The following is a 20,728-nucleotide window of genomic DNA, read 5'->3' as shown; positions in this document are numbered from 1 at the left end:
GTTAAAATACTTCCTGAGTAAAGTCAGTTGTTGTAAAACATGTGTGATTGAGATGTTCAGAGAAAGCAAGGAAGATGCGATTTGATGTCACTTACAGAATGGTTTTATTCTAGTTTTAACATTTGCAAATTATAAGATACATGCATGGAAATGAAACTAAAGGTCTGAAAGTTGATCAGGAGTTGATTTATCATTTCAAGTACACTAGCAAAATGATTAGTGTTGAGATGATTTTTTTTCAAAGCATAGCCTAGCTGGATAGCCTTCTCCCTTTGCTTTCTCATTTGTCTTAGGTTGGCAGATCTTAACTCCTCCTCCTTTCCACAGAATTATCCTCAAAGGAATCAGATGCTACACATAATGCAAAGGGAAATAGTGCTTTCATTTTCACTCACTGTAGGAGACGGTGTTAAATCTAACCTACCATTTACTTAAATTAGACAAAATATGATGGCATTATTTTAAGTTAAGGAATTCTCATCTTCCCTTTCACTCCTACACCTACCCATTTTTGTCTGTAATGCTTCTGCTTACATTCAGTCCTGTCAGTTGCTGGTGCCTGCAGCAGATGATATAATCTGGTTCTCACTTTGCTGTGGGGCTTTTCCAAATCCCCTAGAACAGTCCTTTACCTCTGTTCTTTCTTTCAGCTGATTGTGTCTCTGACTTTGAGTGGGTGATTTGTCTCTCTCTCCCCCACTCCTTCACTTTCTCCCTTCTTCTCCCTCTCTTTTACCCCACTTTGGGAATTTTGGGTTTTCTTCTATTTTGTACAGCCCTTTAGTCTTAAGGCCGTGGTTCTCAAACTTGACCTTGATTCATTTCATGTCAAGAACTTATTAAAGTTTAGGCCATTGGGTCCCATCAGTTTCTGATCAGTTATGATTTTATGGCCCTCAGTTTCCTGGTCCCAGGACCACCAGGAAGGATTATGAATGGACAGAGGTCTGGAATTCTCTTGCAATGTGCAGAAGCTATGGCTTCTTTCTTTTGAATTTGTTACCCTGTTACTTTTACTGTTCCACATGCAGCCTGATCCTTGTCTTACATTAATAATCCAAAAACAAGTTGAATAAGAAACAGGTTGGTGATATCGCCCTCTTGTGTTTCTGAGTCGTATTACTTTTTACTAACTTCTGTTGGAAACTTGGGAAATACAAGGAAAAAGATGAAAATTAAAAATCTGTTGTTCACTGTTAGTAGGTTTTATGTGTGTATGTAACTGCTGTAAATGTCCTTTTTTCTTTCATGTACATGTTTTAACTTAGAACTGTTTTAGGTGTTTGGTTCATAGTGCTTATTTTTCACTTACTTATTTTGAAAATGTTGGTCTGTCCCTGACTTATTTTTTGCTCAAGGCTAGCATTCCACCACTTGAGCCCACAGTCCTCTTCCAGCTTTTGGAGGAGGGGGAGTAATTTATTGGAGATAAAAGTTTCACAGATTTTCCTACCTGGGCTGGCTTCAAACCATAATCCTCAAATCTCAGCTTTCTGAATAGCTAGGATTATAGATGTGAGCCACTGGCACCTGGCTTGAAAATGTTTTTCTGTCTTCTAAAATACTGTAGTCCAAGGACCTTTGCTCATTTGGAAGCATACAATCCCCTGAAGCAGAGACGCCCTGTGTGAACCTACCGGAGCCAACCTTCTCACCCTATCACCACTCACAAGTTCGAATACCAGTCTTGTATTTTTACTGTCATTACTCAGTTTCCCATTCTGAGTATTTCCATCATTTCACTGTCTGAAACAGAATAATTAGAGCCTCATCTGAAATCTAGGGAATGTATCTTGCTTAGATACTGGTTCATTACTGCATGAATTCAGTACAGACATTCTATTTGGGTCACTTAGGACAGCGGAACTGATCAGCTGTCTGCTCTGGTCAAAATAAGTTCAAGTAGTAGTAGTAGCCAAGGTAGCAGCATTAACTCTTAGAAAGGCCCTCAACCTGTGAGCAAATATTCCGTCTTTACCATTACAGATTTAGTTTAAATGGAAAAATGGCTGACAATAATTATATTATAATAATTGTATCTGTAGGAAGATTCTATATTATAAGTAGTTCATTGACTTTGGAATTACATCTGGTTAATGGCTTCATCATTCTCCTTAACAACCTGTGTGTTTGAACAAGTTACTTAATAAAGCTTTCTAGGGCTGTAAGAAGTAGCTGCTCTGAAGTCTTTATGTAATGAACTGAATGCACTCAATTTCTTCATTACACAAAGGATATGATTTGTAGACTGAGTGCTACCATGACCAAAATGCCTGAGAGAACAACTTAATGGAGTAATTGCTTATTTGGGCTCATGGTTTTAGAAAGTTCAGAACAGGGAAGGATAGTGGAGCACTTTACATCATGGTGGACAGGAAGCAAAGAGAAGGACTACAGGAAGGGGCCTGCACAAGGACAGAGCCCTGGCTACCCATCCTCTAGCTACTTTTACATTTCACAATAATGCTATCATATTATGACTCTATGAAGAGATTAATCCATTCATAGGTCAGAGCCCTCGTGAATAAGGCATTTCTTAATACAGTCAAGTTGATAATGAAGATTAACTGCCACGGAGTGATGGAATAGATCACGCAGTAGCATTTGAGTAGGATGAGTGGAAGGCATGGGGCCTCACTGGTGCTAGTGTGGCTTGGGCTGGTTGAGGAAGGTGCTGGAGACCCAGTAAGGTTAAACTGTTGCCAGAGTGATGTATGGCCACATGCCTCTGCACTTCTTTACTCCGTGTCCTGGAACTCTGGACAGCAGCCTTCTTCCATTTTAAATAACTTCAGGGTAGATGACTGACTGAGACATGAAGGAGTTAACGCCGTAGACTGAACACCTAATTTATACCAGGGAATTGCCAGCTTAACTGCTGGGAGCTGGCTCATTATTTTAATTGGATTTTCCAATGTGTTGAGCAAGTCAGCAGATTTGCATTAGCTTTACTTTCACAGAAAGTATTCTGTCTGCAGAGGGAAAGGAGCGAGAGAACCAATAGCGAGTGAAGAGAGACCACGAGGAATTAGTGCATGGTGACAAAGCAAGCAAACTATGTCCTTGTTAGTTAATACAGTCTAACGTTCATGTGGGAACTAGGAATATCTTGTCTACAGAGTGAGGCTATTCTCTCCCCTGCTCTGAAACAAGAAAAGGGGGCACTGCTGCCTTGTGCCCCTCCTCCACATAGAAGACAGTACAGCCCTTTGAATGGCTAAGGGTCAGTGAGGCACAGCTCAGGCATGCCAAAGGTGGTGGTGTTCCTGGATTGCTGTTTGGAGATCTGGTCGGTTAACAAGCAAAACAGATGGGGCCCTCCTCCCTACAGAAGTTTACCTTCAAATGAGAAGAGACAGGCAGTATAGTCATAAATAACCAAAAATAATCATTTCATTGGTGAGGCAGTTATAAAATGGTAAAAAAAAAAAATTAGCCAGACACTGGCAGCTCATACCTGTAATCTCAGCTACTCAAGAAGCCAACATTTGGAAGATCACAGTTTGAAACCAGCCCAGACAAGAAAAGTCTGACGTACTCCATCTCCAAAATAATGTGCAGAAAGACAGGGTGGAGATGTGGATCAGGTGGCACCAGGCCATTAGTTCAAACACTTGAGTAACTGACAACAACAACCTGAAAAGAGTGAAGGCAGAATATGTATGTATTTATACATACAGGAAAAGCTGCTTGTGAGTTCATCTCAAGCAGCTGGGATGCTAGGGCTGATTGTAGACTGTCAGTGTTGTAGCAATTGTGAGAGAGGAAGTGTTATTTTTATCAGAGCTCGTCTTAATTAGTTATTTGTTTAAACAAGTCCCTTGTGCATATTGAAAGAATACACTTCAGCTTCCATCTGTCTGACTTCTTATTTCTGGTTGGGTTGATATATATGTTCTGGCAGAGGAAATAGCCCTTTTATAAGGGAAGAAATTAAACAGTAACTTGTTTGGAAACAAATATATTTACCATACCTAAACATCATTCGTGAAATGGTTTTTAATGCACTGCTTATTTAATACATATACTTTTTTTTTTGCCGGTTCTGGAGCTTGAACTCCAGGACCTGGGCTCTGTCCTTGAGCCTTTCTGTGCTAAAAGTTAGCACTCTACCACTTCAGCCCCAGAACCACTTCCAGCTTTTTCTGAGTAGTTTATTAGAGATAAGAGTCTCATAGACTTTGCTACCCAGACTGGCTTCAAACCATGAATCTCAGATCTCAGCCTCCTGAATAGCTAGGATTACAGATGTGAGCCACGGGTGCCCAGCTAATACATGTACTTAAAAAAAAATACACGTACTTTTAAAAACACTCTTCACTTTGCAGTCTTGAATCACATGAAAAACTTACCTTAATCCCATTTCATCATTAGAGGAAAGAAAGTGGTTTGGAAGTTGAGTAAATGGGAATAGAATGGTGGCTTGAATTTTAGTAAAATGAGTGGGAATAAGGCAATAGTAGATTTGACAGGAATTCTAAAAATCCATTGAAGATGACCATGGGAATTTAGTCCACTGTGTCCATTGTGTGGCTTGTCTGTAACTGCCTGTAGAGGACTTTGTTACACAGCCGTGCAGCAGAACTTGGACAGGACATGTAAAGGATTCCTGAAAGAACAAGAAAAGTAAAAGCACAGGAAGACTTGGAGTTCTATGGTTGTAAGGTCATGTAACTCATCTCAGTCACAGAGCAGGAATACCCCCCAAATTTTTTTCTCTTTATTTGGATTTCTAAGATAGGAAGGTTTGTTTTGGCCCCTGGTGAGTACTTCCTAAAGGTTTCCTTTTATTGAGATGGTTCTAATTCCTCTTTGACTTCTGTGTTTCTCTAAATCATATTCTTATTGGTCTCACTCACTCACCGTTCAGGACAGCCTGATTCACAGGGTTTTTAACTTCCTCTTGAGAAGTAAATTGAAAAAAGTTTGAAAAGTTTCAGTGGTTTTCCTATGGCTTTTTCCTAACCAAGTCTGAAAATTCTAGATTTCTAATTCACAATATTTTGCTGCCTTGTCTTACCAGCCCCTAACAAAACATGTGTAGATAACCACAGAGAAATTCCTAATTCTTGGGGTTTTCCATCACTGCAATCACCATCATACAAGTCTAACTACAGTGATGACTATGAAAGGTTACTGTGGGTGGCCAGCTCATGGCTTTGGAGGAACAGCCCTCATAATCAGCATAAACCACAGGTTTCATAATTCCTTTGTTGTTTTGTAATACACCTACAGATCAAGGTAGCAATAACAATATTTTGTTGGTTGGATGAGTTTTGGGTTTCAGGAGTCTTGATGAAAAACATAATTTAAGACTAAAAGTTACAAACTGTAATTGCTCTCTTTTCATGTTTCCTTTTAAATTTTGACTCGCTTTAATGAACATATTGCCTATTACCAATTTTTTTCCTTGTGAAAAGTCTTCTATCCCACCCTGATCTTTTGCCCAGTTTCCAGCTCTGTAGATCAGCAGATTACTCTGTGTTCTTTAGAAATAATTTAAGCATAGACCTTTTTCCCTCATCTTTTTATATAAATCCTTGTACACCATTCATTGTATACCCTGCTTTTATCACATAGAAACTTACCTAGTAGATAGTTCCAAAGTCAGACATGAAAAGCTTTCTCATTTTTATGACTGCTGTTTAAAGTTCTGTAGTTTTTTTTTAGCCAACCCCTAACTTCTTTGCTGACCCTGAGCCTGACCCCAACTCCTAACCCCTAACCCTTACACTATATCCCTAACCCATATTGATAGGCACTTCACTTTCCATCAAAAGGAGCAGCTATGTAGAGCAGTCCCTCATGTGCACATATATTTCATTTCTTCTACAAATCTCTAGGACTGCAACAGTGAACACACACCTGGCTCTCAGCAGGCTTGCCTGCAACCTGGGAGGCCTGCAAACACATGAGGAAGCAAGCATGCAAGTGGCTGGGGAGATTAGCCAGGTGCTTTCTAGAAAAGAACCTCACCCACCATCCACACATGCTCCTAATAGCCATGGCTCAGGATGCTTACTGGGACTGGTACCGCAGAATGAAATTGAGCACTGAGAGCAGTCTGATTCTAGCTGTCCAGCTGTCCCTCTCAGCACAGTGTATGTCTTCTCTCTCAAACTCTAAGCCAGTGTTTTTCAGCTTTTATCATCATCATTATTTATTATCATTGTTGTTATTATTATTATTGCTACTACTGCTGCTGCTACTATTACTCTTTCCTACAGCTACCTCCATCCAAGAGGCTTTGTGGACGGTCCTCCCCTTTGTTCTCCCTGCACAAAATTTTCATAGATATCCCAAATCACTTTATATCCTGTGGCCTTAGAGGGCCACACATTTATAAAACCTAAGGTTTTGTTTGTTTGTTTTTTGGGTTTTTTTTACCCTGCTTTCCCCAAACCAATATCCTATCCCATAACAGAACAGACAGCCTATATCACTCTGGCTTGCTACCCAGGTTATCTCTGTGGATGGTGGCAAAGTCACAGGGACACAGTTATCTTGGCAGGATTCTCTTGTCTTTGAACAGAGAAAGAAGTGGTTGGTAGTGACCCAGTCCTCTGGTGGTATGCATTAAGAAGCCTTCTTTGTGGGTAAAATTAGTTAGGGTTGTGGACATGTGGTTGGGAAGACGAAGGAGAATGACTTAAGAGCTGCAGGAATTCTAAGATGAGAACCACAGGAAAGCACTTCTTATTTATTATTCTATGGCATTTAAAAAAATAAACATTTATTTTGCACTTTGTAGATATCAACCAGCACTGTCCATGAACTCATTCCACCTTCCCAAGAGCCACTAGTAATAGAAAATAACACCCTCACTCTACAGATGTGGTTAAAAGGTCCGCACAAAGCCCATGGGTCAGTGCTAGAGATGTTTTCACACCGCACTCTCCTCCATCTCTCACATATATCATAGCACGATATGCGATTGTTGGCTATGTGCCCTCTAAAAATAGGAGGTGTTTCTCATCTCTGCCTGTGTAACTGCTAGCATAATGTGGGGCTAGTAGGTGTTTAGTAAGTGATGGATGGACAGGTAGACAGACTGACAGGTGAGTGTACTTAAATGTGACTGAAATCACTTCTACAATGAGTTGCCCCACAAAGGCTTTCCATCCTTCATAAACTGACTTTACCAGGATTTTGGAGGTCTTACTGAAGAATGACCATGTTTTAAACTGTTTACAGATCATGTATTGCTTATTGTTTTCACACTTGGCCATCCATGGCTCTCCTTGTTTCCTCTGATGCTATTCTTTCCACCCAAGCAGCATCTCCATCTTCCTTTTGTAGATTCCTCTAAAGACATAGTAGTAGCCCCAGGCCATTGCCTCAGATCAGTGAAAAACTGAAGATTGCAGTTTGAAGGATCTTGTTTTAGCCAGGCATAGTGGCTTGAGCCTGGGACCCTGATTCTTAAGAGACCAAGGCAGGAGAATTTTGAGTTTAAGGCCAGATTGAACTACATAGTGAGACTTATCTAAATATATATACATATATGCATATACATGTATATATAGTTGTAATGGAACCTGACACTGAGGTTGTACTGGGAGACAAGCAGCCAAGGTCACTGAGTATCCATTCCAGTGCAAGAGTCAGCACAAGCAGGCAATTTCAGCCATTAATACTGGAGATAGTACAAACCAGTTGTATTTTTCTCTCCTTCCTCTGACTGAGGCAGCTGAAGAAGATTCCCATAAAAAGCTACAGTTTTGGTACAAGTGGCAATGAGATGCTGAGATAACTGGGGGAATCAGTGTCCTGGTAGACTATTCACGGTACCTCAGGCTCTGGGTGCCACGTGGTACCTCCACCTCTGTCCCCACATCTTCTGCTGCAGAGTGGAGATAGTTGTGCTGCCTAATGCAGGGGGTATCACACAGGTTCACTGGGGTGACTCAAGCGGATCTTCTTGAATATAGCCTGTGTGGGAAATGCTCAGACAGAAGGGGCTGGTGGCATTTTTTTTTTTTTAAATAACTGTCTCCTGTCTTTCTGCAGCTGCAGGGTCTGAGCCACAATGTGATCTTCACCCTGGATTCCTTGTTAAAAGGAGACCTCAAGGGAGTCAAAGGGGTAAGTGTTGAGAAATTTTTATATCCACTCCTATCTTGAAAGGATTGACTATCTTTTCCTCTTTTTAAGATCACAGTAGTATATTTATTTGAAAGACACTGAACATTTTTAACTGAAAAAGATGTTCTTGAAGAAAATGATCATTGAAAAAAATGATACCACTTTACATCATGGTATCAAGAAACAAGATTGGACAATTTCAGGAAGATTGGAGAGATTTTTGGGTGGGAACATGAGGAGGAGAGAAAGAGAGGTTATTAGGCCTGTGACTTGAGTAACCACCATGGACTGGGCTCTCCAAACCTCTGGATCCTGTTTCATTGGCAGAACTGGGAGCACCTACCTTTCCTGCCTCTCTCAGATTTCACATGTGTAATATTTTATAATGTGCACCAAAGCATCTTAGGTAAAGTTTGAAATATCCTATAAAGGAAGGTCATTTTTGCTAAGACGTTATTTCAGAATTATTTGATTTAGCAAAAGTAAATTCAGTTTCATTTTCTCCTTTTTAAGGATCTAAAGAAGCCATTTGACAAAGCCTGGAAAGATTATGAGACAAAGTTGTAAGTGGCTTTTTATTTTGTAGGTTTTGTTGTTGTTGTTGTCACAAATTTCATTTTAAAAAATGTAACTTGGGGCCGGGTGTCAGTGGCTCATGCCTGTAATCCTAGCTACTAAAGAAGCTGAGATCTGAGGATCGCAGTTCAAAGCCAGCCTGTGCAGGAAACTCCGTGAGACTTACTTCCAATAAAAACCACTCCAAAAACCGGAAGTGGCGCTGTGGCTCAAGTGGTGGATTACTCACCTTGAGCTGAATTGCTCAAGGCCAGAGTTCAAGCCGCATGACTGACCAAAAAAAAAAAAAGTAACTTGGGAGTGAGATTTGATTGGAACATATTATAAGCATGTATGGAAATGTAGCAATGAATTCCCCTTCAGCTAAGAAAAGAAAGAGGACAAAGAAAATGTAACTTAAAAAAGCTTAGAGCCCTTAACTAATGTCTTCCTAACAAAAAGCCATTTAGTATGTCCTTATAAGAACAGAAAAGTTGGATTCACTGACCTAGATAAAAGTGGTTATTGCCTGGCTAGCAGTGGCTCACATTGTAATCCTATAGCTACTCTGATGGTGAGATCTGAGGATAACGGTTTGGAGCCAGCTCTGACAGGAAAGTCCAGGAGACTCTTATCTCCAATTAACCACCAAAAAGCTGGAAATAGAGCTATGGCTCAAGTAATAGAGTGCTAGCCTTGAGCAAAAAAGCTCAGGGATACTCTAGTCCCTGAGTTCAAGCCCCCAGGACCTGCACACATACATACCCATACATGAAGTGGTTATGTAAGTTTCCTGTGCTAGTTGTCTGGCATGACAGACACTTTTATTATTGATTATTTTGGCATTTTTGGTTGCTAGTATTAACTATAAAACTATAGCTCAGGACTACTAGAGCTCTTTTTTCATCATAGCTAGCATGCAACTGTCGATCATTTGCATTTCTGTATAGTGTAACAATTGAGAAATAATAAAAGTGATAGCAAACGTTCGCACCATTCTTCTGTCAAGACCTGCACTTCAATGTCTTTTGCATGTATGAACCCCTCACAGCAGCCTATGAATATACAGCTTTCATCTCTATTATACATCAGGAAACTGAAGCCTAGAGAGGCTAAGGAGTTTTGGAAATTCCTAAAGCTAGTAGCCATCAAACACATTCATATTTCAGAGAAGGCCTCCCAAAGGATTCTTAGAGGCTTATGTACGTCAGCAGGAATTGTCAAGAAAATATGTCTTCTTTTGGGTTTTAAGTTTTAAGTTACCAACACAACTTTCTCATTAGATGTATTCTAAATGTCAGTCTGAGACCTCAGGGTTCTTAAGTGCCCTTGTTCCCCTCCTAGATGATGGCGTTCTGGAAGCTCATAAGCAAGCACACTCTCTTCATCTTTAATCTTCCAAGTATTCATTGAAATTTCTCACCCTTTTTGTTATCGATTCGTCTTGCATTTGAGAGGCTTATGCCTTGACTATGATGTTAATGGAAGCTGTAGAGGCAAAACAGATAAGATTGGTGTTACCATGCCCATGGTGAGCCAGGAGACTGGCAGGGCATCATTGTTAAGTTACTCCTACCCCTGAAGTTCTTTTCAAACTTTCCAGTTCTCTTTCCAGCCAGGTCAGTCAGAGATACCTGAGATTTATTCTTGTTCTACTAAAATCCCTGCCATCACACCTATTTGACTACCAGGCAAGATCAAAGGGCTTGATTATAGCACTGGTAAATTAGAATGAATCCCAACCAGGTTTGCAGTAGATTTTCCACTGGTTGATGAGTTAGTTGTTTTTATATAGGCGAAGTTATTGGCTTTTTCTCTATTGCTTGACTCCCCATACTGTTACCACTGCAGCTTAAAGACTTGAAGGCTGTTGGGTGCCAGTGGCTTATGCCTGTAATCCTGGCTACTCAGGAGACTGAGATCTGAAGATAACAGTTTGAAGCCAACCCAGGCAAAAAAGTCTGTGAGATTCTTATCTCAAGTTAACCTCCAAAAAGCCAGAAGTAGAGTTGTGGCTCTAGTAGTAGAGTACTACTAACCTTAGCAGAAAAGCTCTGGGACAGTGCTATGACTGGCGGGGGGCGGGGGGGGGGGGGAGAGAAGGAAGGAGAGGGAGAGGGAGGGAGGAAGAGAGGGAGGAGAAAAGAGGAAGGAAGAGAAAGGAAAGAAAGAAGAAAGACAAAGGAAGGAAGGAAGGGAAGAAAGCAAAGAAGGAAGGAGACTTGAAGGCTAAAGCTAAGTCAGTCCTGCAGTTATAATCAGAAAGTAGAGTGTTTTTGAAGTCCATTTTCAAATTAAATGGAATTTTGGATAGAGGGCTGATCATAGATATAGGTACCAGAATACAATCTACCATAGCCACATTCTACCGTAGGTACTGTCAGTTTAATGTGAGCATGCCTTCTTTTTCTCTGGTTCCCCCATGACCCCCACACCCCACAGGAAAACATTTTCATAGGATTCCATATTAGATATTGGGTTTTCTCCAAGTCTTAATTTTGTATACTCCTTGGATAAGTGGCTATGCTGATTAAAATATGGTGGTTGTTGGCATGTGAAAATAACCCGTTTAGAAGCTATTAGAAATTACCTTTAATTTTCATGCATACCCATAAAGACCTATTATAGACTTTGTCTTGAAATAATTCTTAAGTTTTACCATCTACCAATAATCAGAAAAGCCTCATATCTCCAATTTTATGCTTCTTTTTCGTCATGAAGTACTTTACCCAAGAAATGTCTTCATGCCAACCAGAATGAGAATATTTATGGATCTGTCATGTGTAAGAGCAAAGTTAAAATATACATGAAAATCTACAGTGTGTTTGCTAGATTTGCTACTAATAATTGATTCTGTCAACTTAAGAATTCTTGCCTCTTGGGCTGGGAAGGTGGCTCAGTGGTAGAGCGCTTGCCTTGCATGCATGAGGCCCTGGGTTTGATTCCTCAGCATCACATAAGCAAAAAGAAAAAAGCCGGAAGTGGCGCTGTGGCTCAAATGGTAGAGCGCTAGCCTTGAGTTGAAGAGCTGAGGGACACTGCCCAGGCCCAGAGTTCAGGCCCCACAACCGGACCCCCCAAAAAAAAAAAAAAGAATTCTTGCCTCTTAACTCTAGTAATTAAGAAAGATAATGATTTGTTTTCGAAGATTTTTTTTCATTACTAGAATTGAACTTAGGACTTTGTGCATAATAGGTGAGTACTTTACTCCTTTTTTTCTTTTTATTCTTTTTTTTTGTCAGTTGTGGGACTTGAACTCAGGGTCTGGACACTGTTTCTGAGTTTTTGCTCAAGGCTAGTGTTACTCCACTTTGAACCACACAACCACTTATTTTTTTTCAGAGAGCCACTTTCATAGCACTTTCTGAACTATGTTTCCTAGTCAGAAGATGTTCTTCTTGAGTAGATGATACAGAATGTTGTCTTACATTCTCCACCCCATATATCATATAACCCAGAGTATGCTTTAGGTTCACTCTTGGTGTTGGACAAGAGCAGGTGATTTTTATTCAAAAATAATAATAACTACAACATAAAAGATATCTGCTTATTACAGTACAAAAATTGAGAAGGAGAAAAGAGAGCATGCAAAGCAGCATGGGATGATCCGCACCGAGATAACAGGAGCCGAGATTGCAGAAGAAATGGAGAAGGAAAGACGCCTCTTTCAGCTTCAGATGTGTGAAGTAAGATGGAACTGTTCATCATGAGTCTTTCCCTGCTGGTCAGCAGGCGCTATGCTAGAAGTCAGGCTTTGTTTATTAGAGGGGGGACTGTTTCCTAAGGATTCTAATCTCCATTTTTCTCCAAGCTCTTTGGAATCCACCATTGCACTGTTGTCTCATATTTTGAGCCTTGGTCCTAAGGGGCTCTTTAAGCCAAAGCAGGATTCTTTGGTGAGAACCTTAATGTTGCTTGAGAGTGATTGAGTTGTGGGGAAAATTTTCAGGAGTGGTAACTGATGACTATTACAAGTTTAGAGCATGTGTTTTTTTAATCATGGGTTTAGTTGGAATGAGAACTTAAAGTAATCCATAAGGAAGTCTAAGATTGTGAAACAATGCATGCTGCTATAAACCTACAGCCGTGGTTCTCAAACTGAGTTCCCACAGAACACTAGCACTCCTCCCCTAGAGAGGGACCTATCTTCACTGGTTCTAGTCTGCTTTTGAATAATGAAGGTGCTGTTGCAGTTTTCAGGAAATACGAAAATGGGGATTTTGCTTCATTTTAAATTTTTTGATCCTAACTTTTTTTTCCTCATCAACCTTTGGCTCCTTCAACTTGTTTGCTCCTAATCTTTTACATATAATAAAACAAGTGTGTAAGAAACAAACATGTCCTTAGAAAATCTTGACAATTGATAAAAACCATCTCCAATGCTATTTAATTAGCTATCTATGTTATTTTTATTCTCACTTTGGGGTTGCAAAAATTCTTTCTGATTTACATCCTTGGTTTAAAATTTTCAGCTGCTTGTGGTACAGTTTCTTAAGAGAATGTTGTTCTTGTTTTCTGCAAAGAGCAGTTATCTTTTACATGAACTATAAGTTTGAGATCCACTTCACCATGGGGAAAAAAACAGCTGTTCTTTTACTGTTTCATTTCTGCTTGTGTAGTGAGCTGATTGTAAGAACTTATCAAGTGCTAACACTCTCACCCATTTGCTGTGTACCCCGTGACTGCCACATCAGCTTCTCTAAGTTAAGCTCACCTTGTCTAATAACCACTGAGGCTCGCTGACTTGCACAGGTTTCGGAATATGTTCTGCCATCTGAACTCTGACTCAAGAGCCCTGTCTGGAATTCCTAACCTAAAATTCTGCTTTATTTTCACAGTATCTCATTAAAGTTAATGAAATCAAGACCAAAAAGGGTGTGGACCTGCTGCAGAATCTTATAAAGTATTATCACGCACAGTGCAAGTAAGTAGATTATTGCAGTCATTAATATTAGACTCCTTCACTTTCACTGGTTTTCTTTCTCTCTGCATATTTTTTTCTTCTTTTGACTATGACATTACACAGATAAATGGATAAGGAAATGCTGTCTTCTGTCTGCAATGTTTATGTATAAATTAGTAGCTCAAAATAGGACAACTGTATGATTACTCAGAAAAAGTATCTTCCTTCTAAATGATCACCTTGACAGCTTTGAAAATCATGCGCAGAGATGAATGAGCCACTAAAGAGACCTGTCCCTCATCCTTCCATCCTCTACTTGACTGACTTTCCTTCCTTTCTCTCCCCTCCCCCTCCCTCTTTCTTTCCTCCTTTTCCTTTTTTTTTTTTTTTTTTGTTGTTGTTGTTGGCTGTGGGGCTTGAACTCTGGGCCTGGGCACTGTCCCTGAGCTCTTCAGCTCAAAGCAAGCACTCTACCACTTGAGCCACAGCGCCACTTCTGGTTTTCTAGTGGTTCATTGGAGATAAGAGTCTCATGGAGTTTCCTGCCCAGGCTGGCTTTAAACTGCAGTCCTCAGATCTCAGCCTCCTGAGTAGCTAGGATTACAGGCATGAGCCACCAGCACCTGGCCCTTCTTCCTTTTTTTTTTAATTTTAAACTTTAAGTGTACTAGGGATTAATTAAACACAACTCTTTGGCTTTGTGTTTTGTTTCTGAGATAGTCTCCCTAGCTTTGCCTGAGTTGGTCTTGAACTCTGCTTCAGCTAATCTTATTTTACCTGAATTTAGAAATCTCTTTCTCTCAAATTTTCTGAGGGCATAGGAACTTTTCAATCTGAGGGACTGATTACAAAACCATGAAATTTCCAAAATGCAAGGCGCTTTATAAACTACACATATAACAACTTTTGCTAGTAAAAGTAGACGTATGGTACTAACTTCCACAGCTAAGACCTCCTCCCTTTATTCTTTTATTCTTTGCTACAGTACTTGTTAACCTTCTTTCTATCAAAGGCCAGGTCCTAGGTCCTAAGGTAACATCAAGCAAGTCTTCTCCTGTCTGGAATTAATTGTCTGGTACAGGATATACATCAGACTCATCAGTAATCATAAAGGGATAGACAATGGTTGGTACCATGGGTACCAAGAGAAGGAGAGATTCCTGGCAGCAAATCTGAGGAAGAAGAGGAGAAGGAGGAGGGACTTTGACTATTGTAATCTGGTGGAAGAGTCTCTACCTACTCCATAGAGATCTGAAGAAGGAAACCCAACACAGTACAAACTTCTTGAGATTGTTATTCATCTAGGGGCAGAACTGGTTATAATGGAACTCACTATATGATATCTTGTGGTTAGATCGAGGAACTCTTATCACAGCAAGATGCTAGGGATATTGTGTTTGACATATTTTGTTTCTTACTGTAGTCTCTGCAAACCCTCAGTAGACATTCTGTGGACTCGTAAAGTATTCTATTCTTAGATTTGTGTTTAAAGGATTTCTTTTTCTGGGTACTTAATCCAGTTCACAAATGATTTTCACTACATAGTCAGCTGATACTCAGCAGTGAATTTGTGGTGGTAATATCCTGCAGATTTGTATGCTCAGGGTAGGTGCTGCTACTCAGTAAAAAAACAGAAGGGCAGGAAAGTGTTCTTGGCTTTTTTTTTAATCTGTGTTCCAGCTTATCCACACTAATTACTCCTTACTCTCATTCCTGAATATTGTCAGCAATGAGCTACTTCCAAAACAAAGATGCTATCTTCCCCTTAACCCTTAAAATCTAAATTATCTGTGTGATCTGCAATGAAGAGCATTGACAAATTGACTTTATTACCCTTCATTTCACAGATCATAGTGAAAACAACAGGTACAGTGAGTTTTTTTGTTTTTTTTTTTTGGGGGGGGGGCGTCTGGTCATGGGGCCTGAACTCTGGGCCTGGGCGCTGTCCCTCAGCTCTTCAGCTCAAGGCCAGCATTCTACCACTTGAGCCACAGTGCCACTTCCAGCTTTTTTCTTTTTGCTTATGTGGTGCTGAGGAATTGAACCCAGGGCCTCAGGCATGCAAGGCAAGCACTCTACCACTGAGCCACCTTCCCAGCCCGTGAGTTTGTTTTATAGGCCAGGGAACCCAGGCCCTGCCAAAGTTCCTTTTTTGTGTTTTCTCATTTATATTCACAACAATCAGAAAATTGTCACTCCAAAAGGATCACTAACTTCCCCAAAGTCACATTTGCCCATTTAGTAATTACTCAATAAATAATGTGTCAACCAGATAAAAACAGGAAACCAAGGGAGCACCCCTCCCCCATTGGGCTTCAAAATTTAAAACTTTTGTTTATGAAAAAATGCTGTCAAAGTGATAGGGTAATCCATAAAATTGGATAAACATTTACAAATTGTATATTTGACGAGTCCAACATATAGAACATATACGAACTCAACAGTTTTAAAAATGGACATAACTCAGTTTTTAAAATGGACGTAGTTTGAGTTCCGGGGTGGTCCGGTCGTGGGGCCTGAACTCTGGGCCTGGACGCTGTCCCTCAGCTCTTCAGCTCAAGGCTAGCGCTCCACCACTTGAGCCACAGCACCACTTCCGGCTTTTTTCTTTTTGCTTATGTGGTGCTGAGGAATTGAACCCAGGGCCTCAGGCATGCAAGGCAAGCGCTCTACCACTGAGCCAACTTCCCAGCCCCCATTTCTTTAAAAGAGATAAAAAAGTCAAGAAACTAATGAAAAGGTATTTCACCATTAATTCCTTAGGAAAAGGTAGATCACAATCACAATGAGATATTGGGTCACATCCACTAGGCTGGGTGTAATCAATGTTCGACAAGAAATGTACTCATTACCTTATGTATGGAACTAACTGTAACTGTACATCACCTTGGCAATATTAAATTAAATTTTTAAAAAAGAAAATAGCAAACCTAAATAGAAAGTAAGTTGAGGAGAATATGAAGAAATTGGAACCTTTGCATTCAGTAATAATAGGAATATAAAATGATGCAAGCTCTGCTCTCCAAAAGAGTTTGGCAGCTCCTTAAATGGTTAAACATAAGAGTTCTTATGGCCTATCAGTTCTCCCAAATTTGTGTCCAAGAAAACTGAAAAGAGTTGTTCAATCAGAATTTATACATAGTTACTTCCTGATCCGTTATTTGCAATTGCCCAAACAAGGAAACATCCACCAACTGATACAGTGAAATATTACTCAGCTATGTAAGAAATGAAGTGCTGGTCTACGTACTACAACATAAGGGAATGTTTGAAACATGCCAAGTGAATGAAATGAGATATAGAAGACCATATTTATGGTTCATAAATGTGTAGAAAGGGCAAATTCACACAGTCAGAAAGCAGACTTACGGTGGTTAGGGCAGAGATAAAGGGAATAAATAGTGGTTAGTGCAAACATGTATAAGGTTTCATTTGTGGGATGATAGACATGTTCTGCAGTGATGGTGGTGATTGTACAATAGATACACTGAAAGCTACACTTTAAAACTGAATTTTAGGCTGCATGAACTTTATTTCAATAGAAAAAAATTGCAAAACCAACAGAAAGGGCCTTCCTGCAATTTACAACTAAAAATGATGGAGCCGTGTATACAAGGGAAATTGTTTTTGTCCTGATCCTGGGGCTTGAATTCAGGGCCTAGGCCTTGTCCTTTGGCTTTTTCACTGAAGGTGGGCATTCTACCACTTGAACAACAGCTCTAGTTTTGACCTTTTTTTTTTTAGTGGTAAATTATAGATAAAAGTCTTAGAGACTTTCCTGCCCTGGGTGGCCAAATCAGAGTTCTCAGATTTCAGCTTCCTGAGTAGCTAGAATTATAAGTGTGAGCCATTGGCACCCAGTCAGAAGTCTTTAACTTTTGAGCTTGCATGCCAAGGACTTTTTGGTTTAATAAGCCTGAGATTGGATCTGGACATCTACATTTCTAAAAATCTCCAACTATAGATCCATATGCCACTCTTTATCACTTTGACTTGAATTGTTACAGTGTATTTACAGTTAAGCATTAGTGTGCATTCAAGTTGGTTGAACCTCTGCAGTATATATACTGAGGAGATATCTAGGAGAAATTTTAAAAGACACTTACTCAGAATGCAGGAAATGGTATTCCTGACTCAGCCTGAAGCTGGAAAAAATAGGCTTTCAGGAATTATCCACTGCAAAAAAAAGTTTTGTGGCATAGGAGTTGTTTACTTGGATGGTTGGTTTGGGATTTTTTTTTTTTATGAGTGGGAGGTTTGAACTCAGGGCTTTGTATCTGCTATGGAAGAGTTCCATCACTTATGCCACGCTCCCAGTCATTTTGCTTTTAGTTTGTTTTTCAGATAAGATTTCAAATTTTTTCCGGGAAAGCCTCTGCCTACCTTTCTATGAAAGTACAGACTGCAGAGCTCCTCACTCAGCTTGTTGATGAATGATGTCTCCCTAACTTCTGTAGGTACTAACCTCAGGCCAGAGGATCCTCCCAGTATATACTTCCTCATTAACAATTTGGAAAATCATCTCTGTGATCCTGCAACATGTTCAAACTTCTTTTTGGAAATAGCATTCATCTCTCTGAACTTTTCATCCTGTCTCCAAACAGTATCAAGTCAGGCACAAAATAGTTAAGAAAGAGACATCAGGAGAACACTCATCTTGCTTTGTTTTCCTTCCCTGTCAGTGTTGGAACCCAGTGACTTGAGAAGGAAATGAAAGGGTACAGTGGTGAAAGCCCAGCTTTATTCTGAGTGGATGTAGGTAGATTCTCCTGAGCTTGCACTTGGTTGCAGTAGGTGTTTTCCAGGCTAAATGTGAGGTCCCTCTACTCTTCAGTTGTGCAACTTATATTTTCCTGCTACCCTACTGTCATAATGTGCCTTCCAAGCTGTTTATTTAGGACCTGAAGGTCAAAGAGTCCTTGAGACCTATTTTATTGGTCTGGAACCATCATGTATTAAACTTCCTCTCTGAGCCTGGCATGTTAAGTACATTATCTCCAGTGCTCACTAGAACTTATCCAAGTACATGTGACTGTCTGCACTCCTGTGTAAACTAATGGTAATTACCTATTGTGTTGAGGTGCAGTAATATGTTTTTTTAATTTTTACTGGCTTGCTCTTAAGGACACAAATGAACAGCCAATTGAAGAGGCCCATAGGTCTTGAAGGTCGGATTCCTATTCTCATGAAATTGGGATAAACTAGGATGTGCTTTTGACTCTTAAGCCCCTGTATTTCCTCTGAATAATAGCCAATAGAGAAGGAAAGAAGGGACTTGAACTGCTGCCTGCCATGAGATTTTGTGGCAAGTGGTGGCTCTATGCCACCTGGGCACAGCTGGAACTGTGACCCTCTTAGGGAAAGAAAATCAAACATAGAGAACAAATTTCCAGAGGGACTCAGTAGCCTGTAATAATGCTGACGTTTGCTTTTGGTGGCATTAATAATTCATTACTAATGACCATCATGGTCACTTTGTTTTCTCTGCAGCTCATCTTTTATTCCTGCTCCTGCTTCTTACACAGAGCTGGGAAGTTTTTAAGGGAAAATGTAATAGATAAGACTAGAAAAGTATGCAGGGCTAGAACACATAAAAGCTCTTTAATTCTATACAGAGAATTTATTTTACTTTGTTTTTATTATCTTTAAGTAGTTGTTCAAATATGTTTCCATTCAGCATGTCAGTTTATAAATGCAATGCATCTCCATCAATTAGCCTCCTCCATCATCATCCTCCCCCATCTCTCCCAATCCCACCCATCCCCTTAAGTGACCTGGTTCCATTTTCACATACGTACATTGAATATTATGACTTCTATACAGATTAATTTAACTTGCATACCTGAAGGCAGTGATAAACACCTAAATGTTTAAAAATGAGAATTTAATTGTGTTTTCCAATTAAACAACCAAAAAGTTCTATGTTCCCACTCCTATTGATGGATGACTGCCTAAACTAGTGTTTCCTCTAATTTTCGAAAAGGTTTTCCACCGAAGACATTAACCTTAAAAAATATGTGCCAGATGCTGGTGGTTCACACCTGCCATCCTAGCTACTCAGGAGGCTGAGGTTGGAGGATTGTGGTTCGAAGTCTTCCTGGGCAGGAAAGGCCATGTGAGGCTCTTTAATTAAGTACCAGAAAAGTCAGAAGTAGAGTTATGGCTCAAGTTATTGTGCTAGCACTATTAAGCACAAAACCTCCAGGACAAGCCAGGCACTGGTGGCTCACGCCTATAATCCTAGCTTTTCAGGAGGCTGAGATCTGAGGATCACAGTTCAAAGCCATCGTGGGCAGGAAAGTTCACGAGACTCTTTATCTCCAGTGAACCACCAGAAAACTGGAGGTTACGTTGTAGCTCAAGTGATAGAGCACTTACCTTGAGCTGAAGAACTGAGGGATGGCACCCAGGTCCAGAGTTCAAGCCCCATGACTAACAACAATAACAAAAAAGCTTAGGGGCTGGGGAGGTGGCTCAGTGGTAGAGCGCTTGCCTTGCATGCCTGAGGCCCTGGGTTTGATTCCTCAGCACCACATAAGCAAAAAGAAAAAAAGCCGGAAGTGGCGCTGTGGCTCAAGTGGTAGAGAGCTAGCCTTGAGCTGAAGAGCTGAGGGACAGCGCCCAGGCCCAGAGTTCAGACCCCACAACCGGACCAAAAAAAAAAAAAAAGCTTAGGGACAGTGCCCAGGCTCTTGAGTTCAAGCCCTAGGAGCAGCATACACACACACCAAAAAAAAAAAGTGCTTGTAGAAATTCAGTGATCACCCCAAAGGCCAAATCTGATGGGATGCGTGGCTGATAGTAAATGTGTATATTAAGCTAAAAGAAATATGGACCCTAAAAAATTTTATACAATTTTACTTGTAGCCATTTACCCATGTGATGTGAAAATGAAATGGTCCTTGTTAGCTGTGGGGAGATAATGAGATAGGTACGTGCTACAAGGACATGGTTAGAGAAGCGTCCAGAAGGGCAGTGGGAACACCAGTGTCCTGCTTATTTTGTTTTTCTCTGTGCTGATTCACAGATGGGGCTCCTGAACAGAGGGTTCAGTCCTAGACAGGGATTCTCTTTGCTTGGTGGTTGTGATACGGTTTCAGAATCAGGCAGACCTGAGCTTGAATCCCATCTCGGTGGGGACCGAGCAAGTTAATGTACCTTCTGAAAAACCAACATGACACTGAA

The 20,728-nt window shown here is 40.3% G+C and overlaps 1 protein-coding gene across 2 annotated transcripts in view; it reads left to right on the top strand.

Moving 5' to 3' along the window:
- Asap1 (ArfGAP with SH3 domain, ankyrin repeat and PH domain 1) overlaps positions 1–20,728 on the top strand; it is a 262,146-nt gene that overhangs the window by 158,334 nt on the left and 83,084 nt on the right. For both annotated transcript variants that reach the window (XM_042699919.1, XM_042699918.1), the window contains exons 5-8: positions 8,011–8,085; positions 8,599–8,648; positions 12,197–12,326; positions 13,479–13,564. In XM_042699919.1, coding sequence (XP_042555853.1) covers positions 8,011–8,085; positions 8,599–8,648; positions 12,197–12,326; positions 13,479–13,564 — 341 coding nt within the window. The remainder of the gene's footprint in view (positions 1–8,010; positions 8,086–8,598; positions 8,649–12,196; positions 12,327–13,478; positions 13,565–20,728) is intronic.

The sequence above is a fragment of the Dipodomys spectabilis genome, unplaced genomic scaffold (assembly GCF_019054845.1).
Source record: "Dipodomys spectabilis isolate Male_0828 unplaced genomic scaffold, ASM1905484v1 ptg000264l, whole genome shotgun sequence".
In the NCBI taxonomy this organism is placed as follows: Eukaryota; Metazoa; Chordata; class Mammalia; order Rodentia; family Heteromyidae; genus Dipodomys; species Dipodomys spectabilis.
This window is presented reverse-complemented; position numbering and strand designations above follow the sequence as displayed.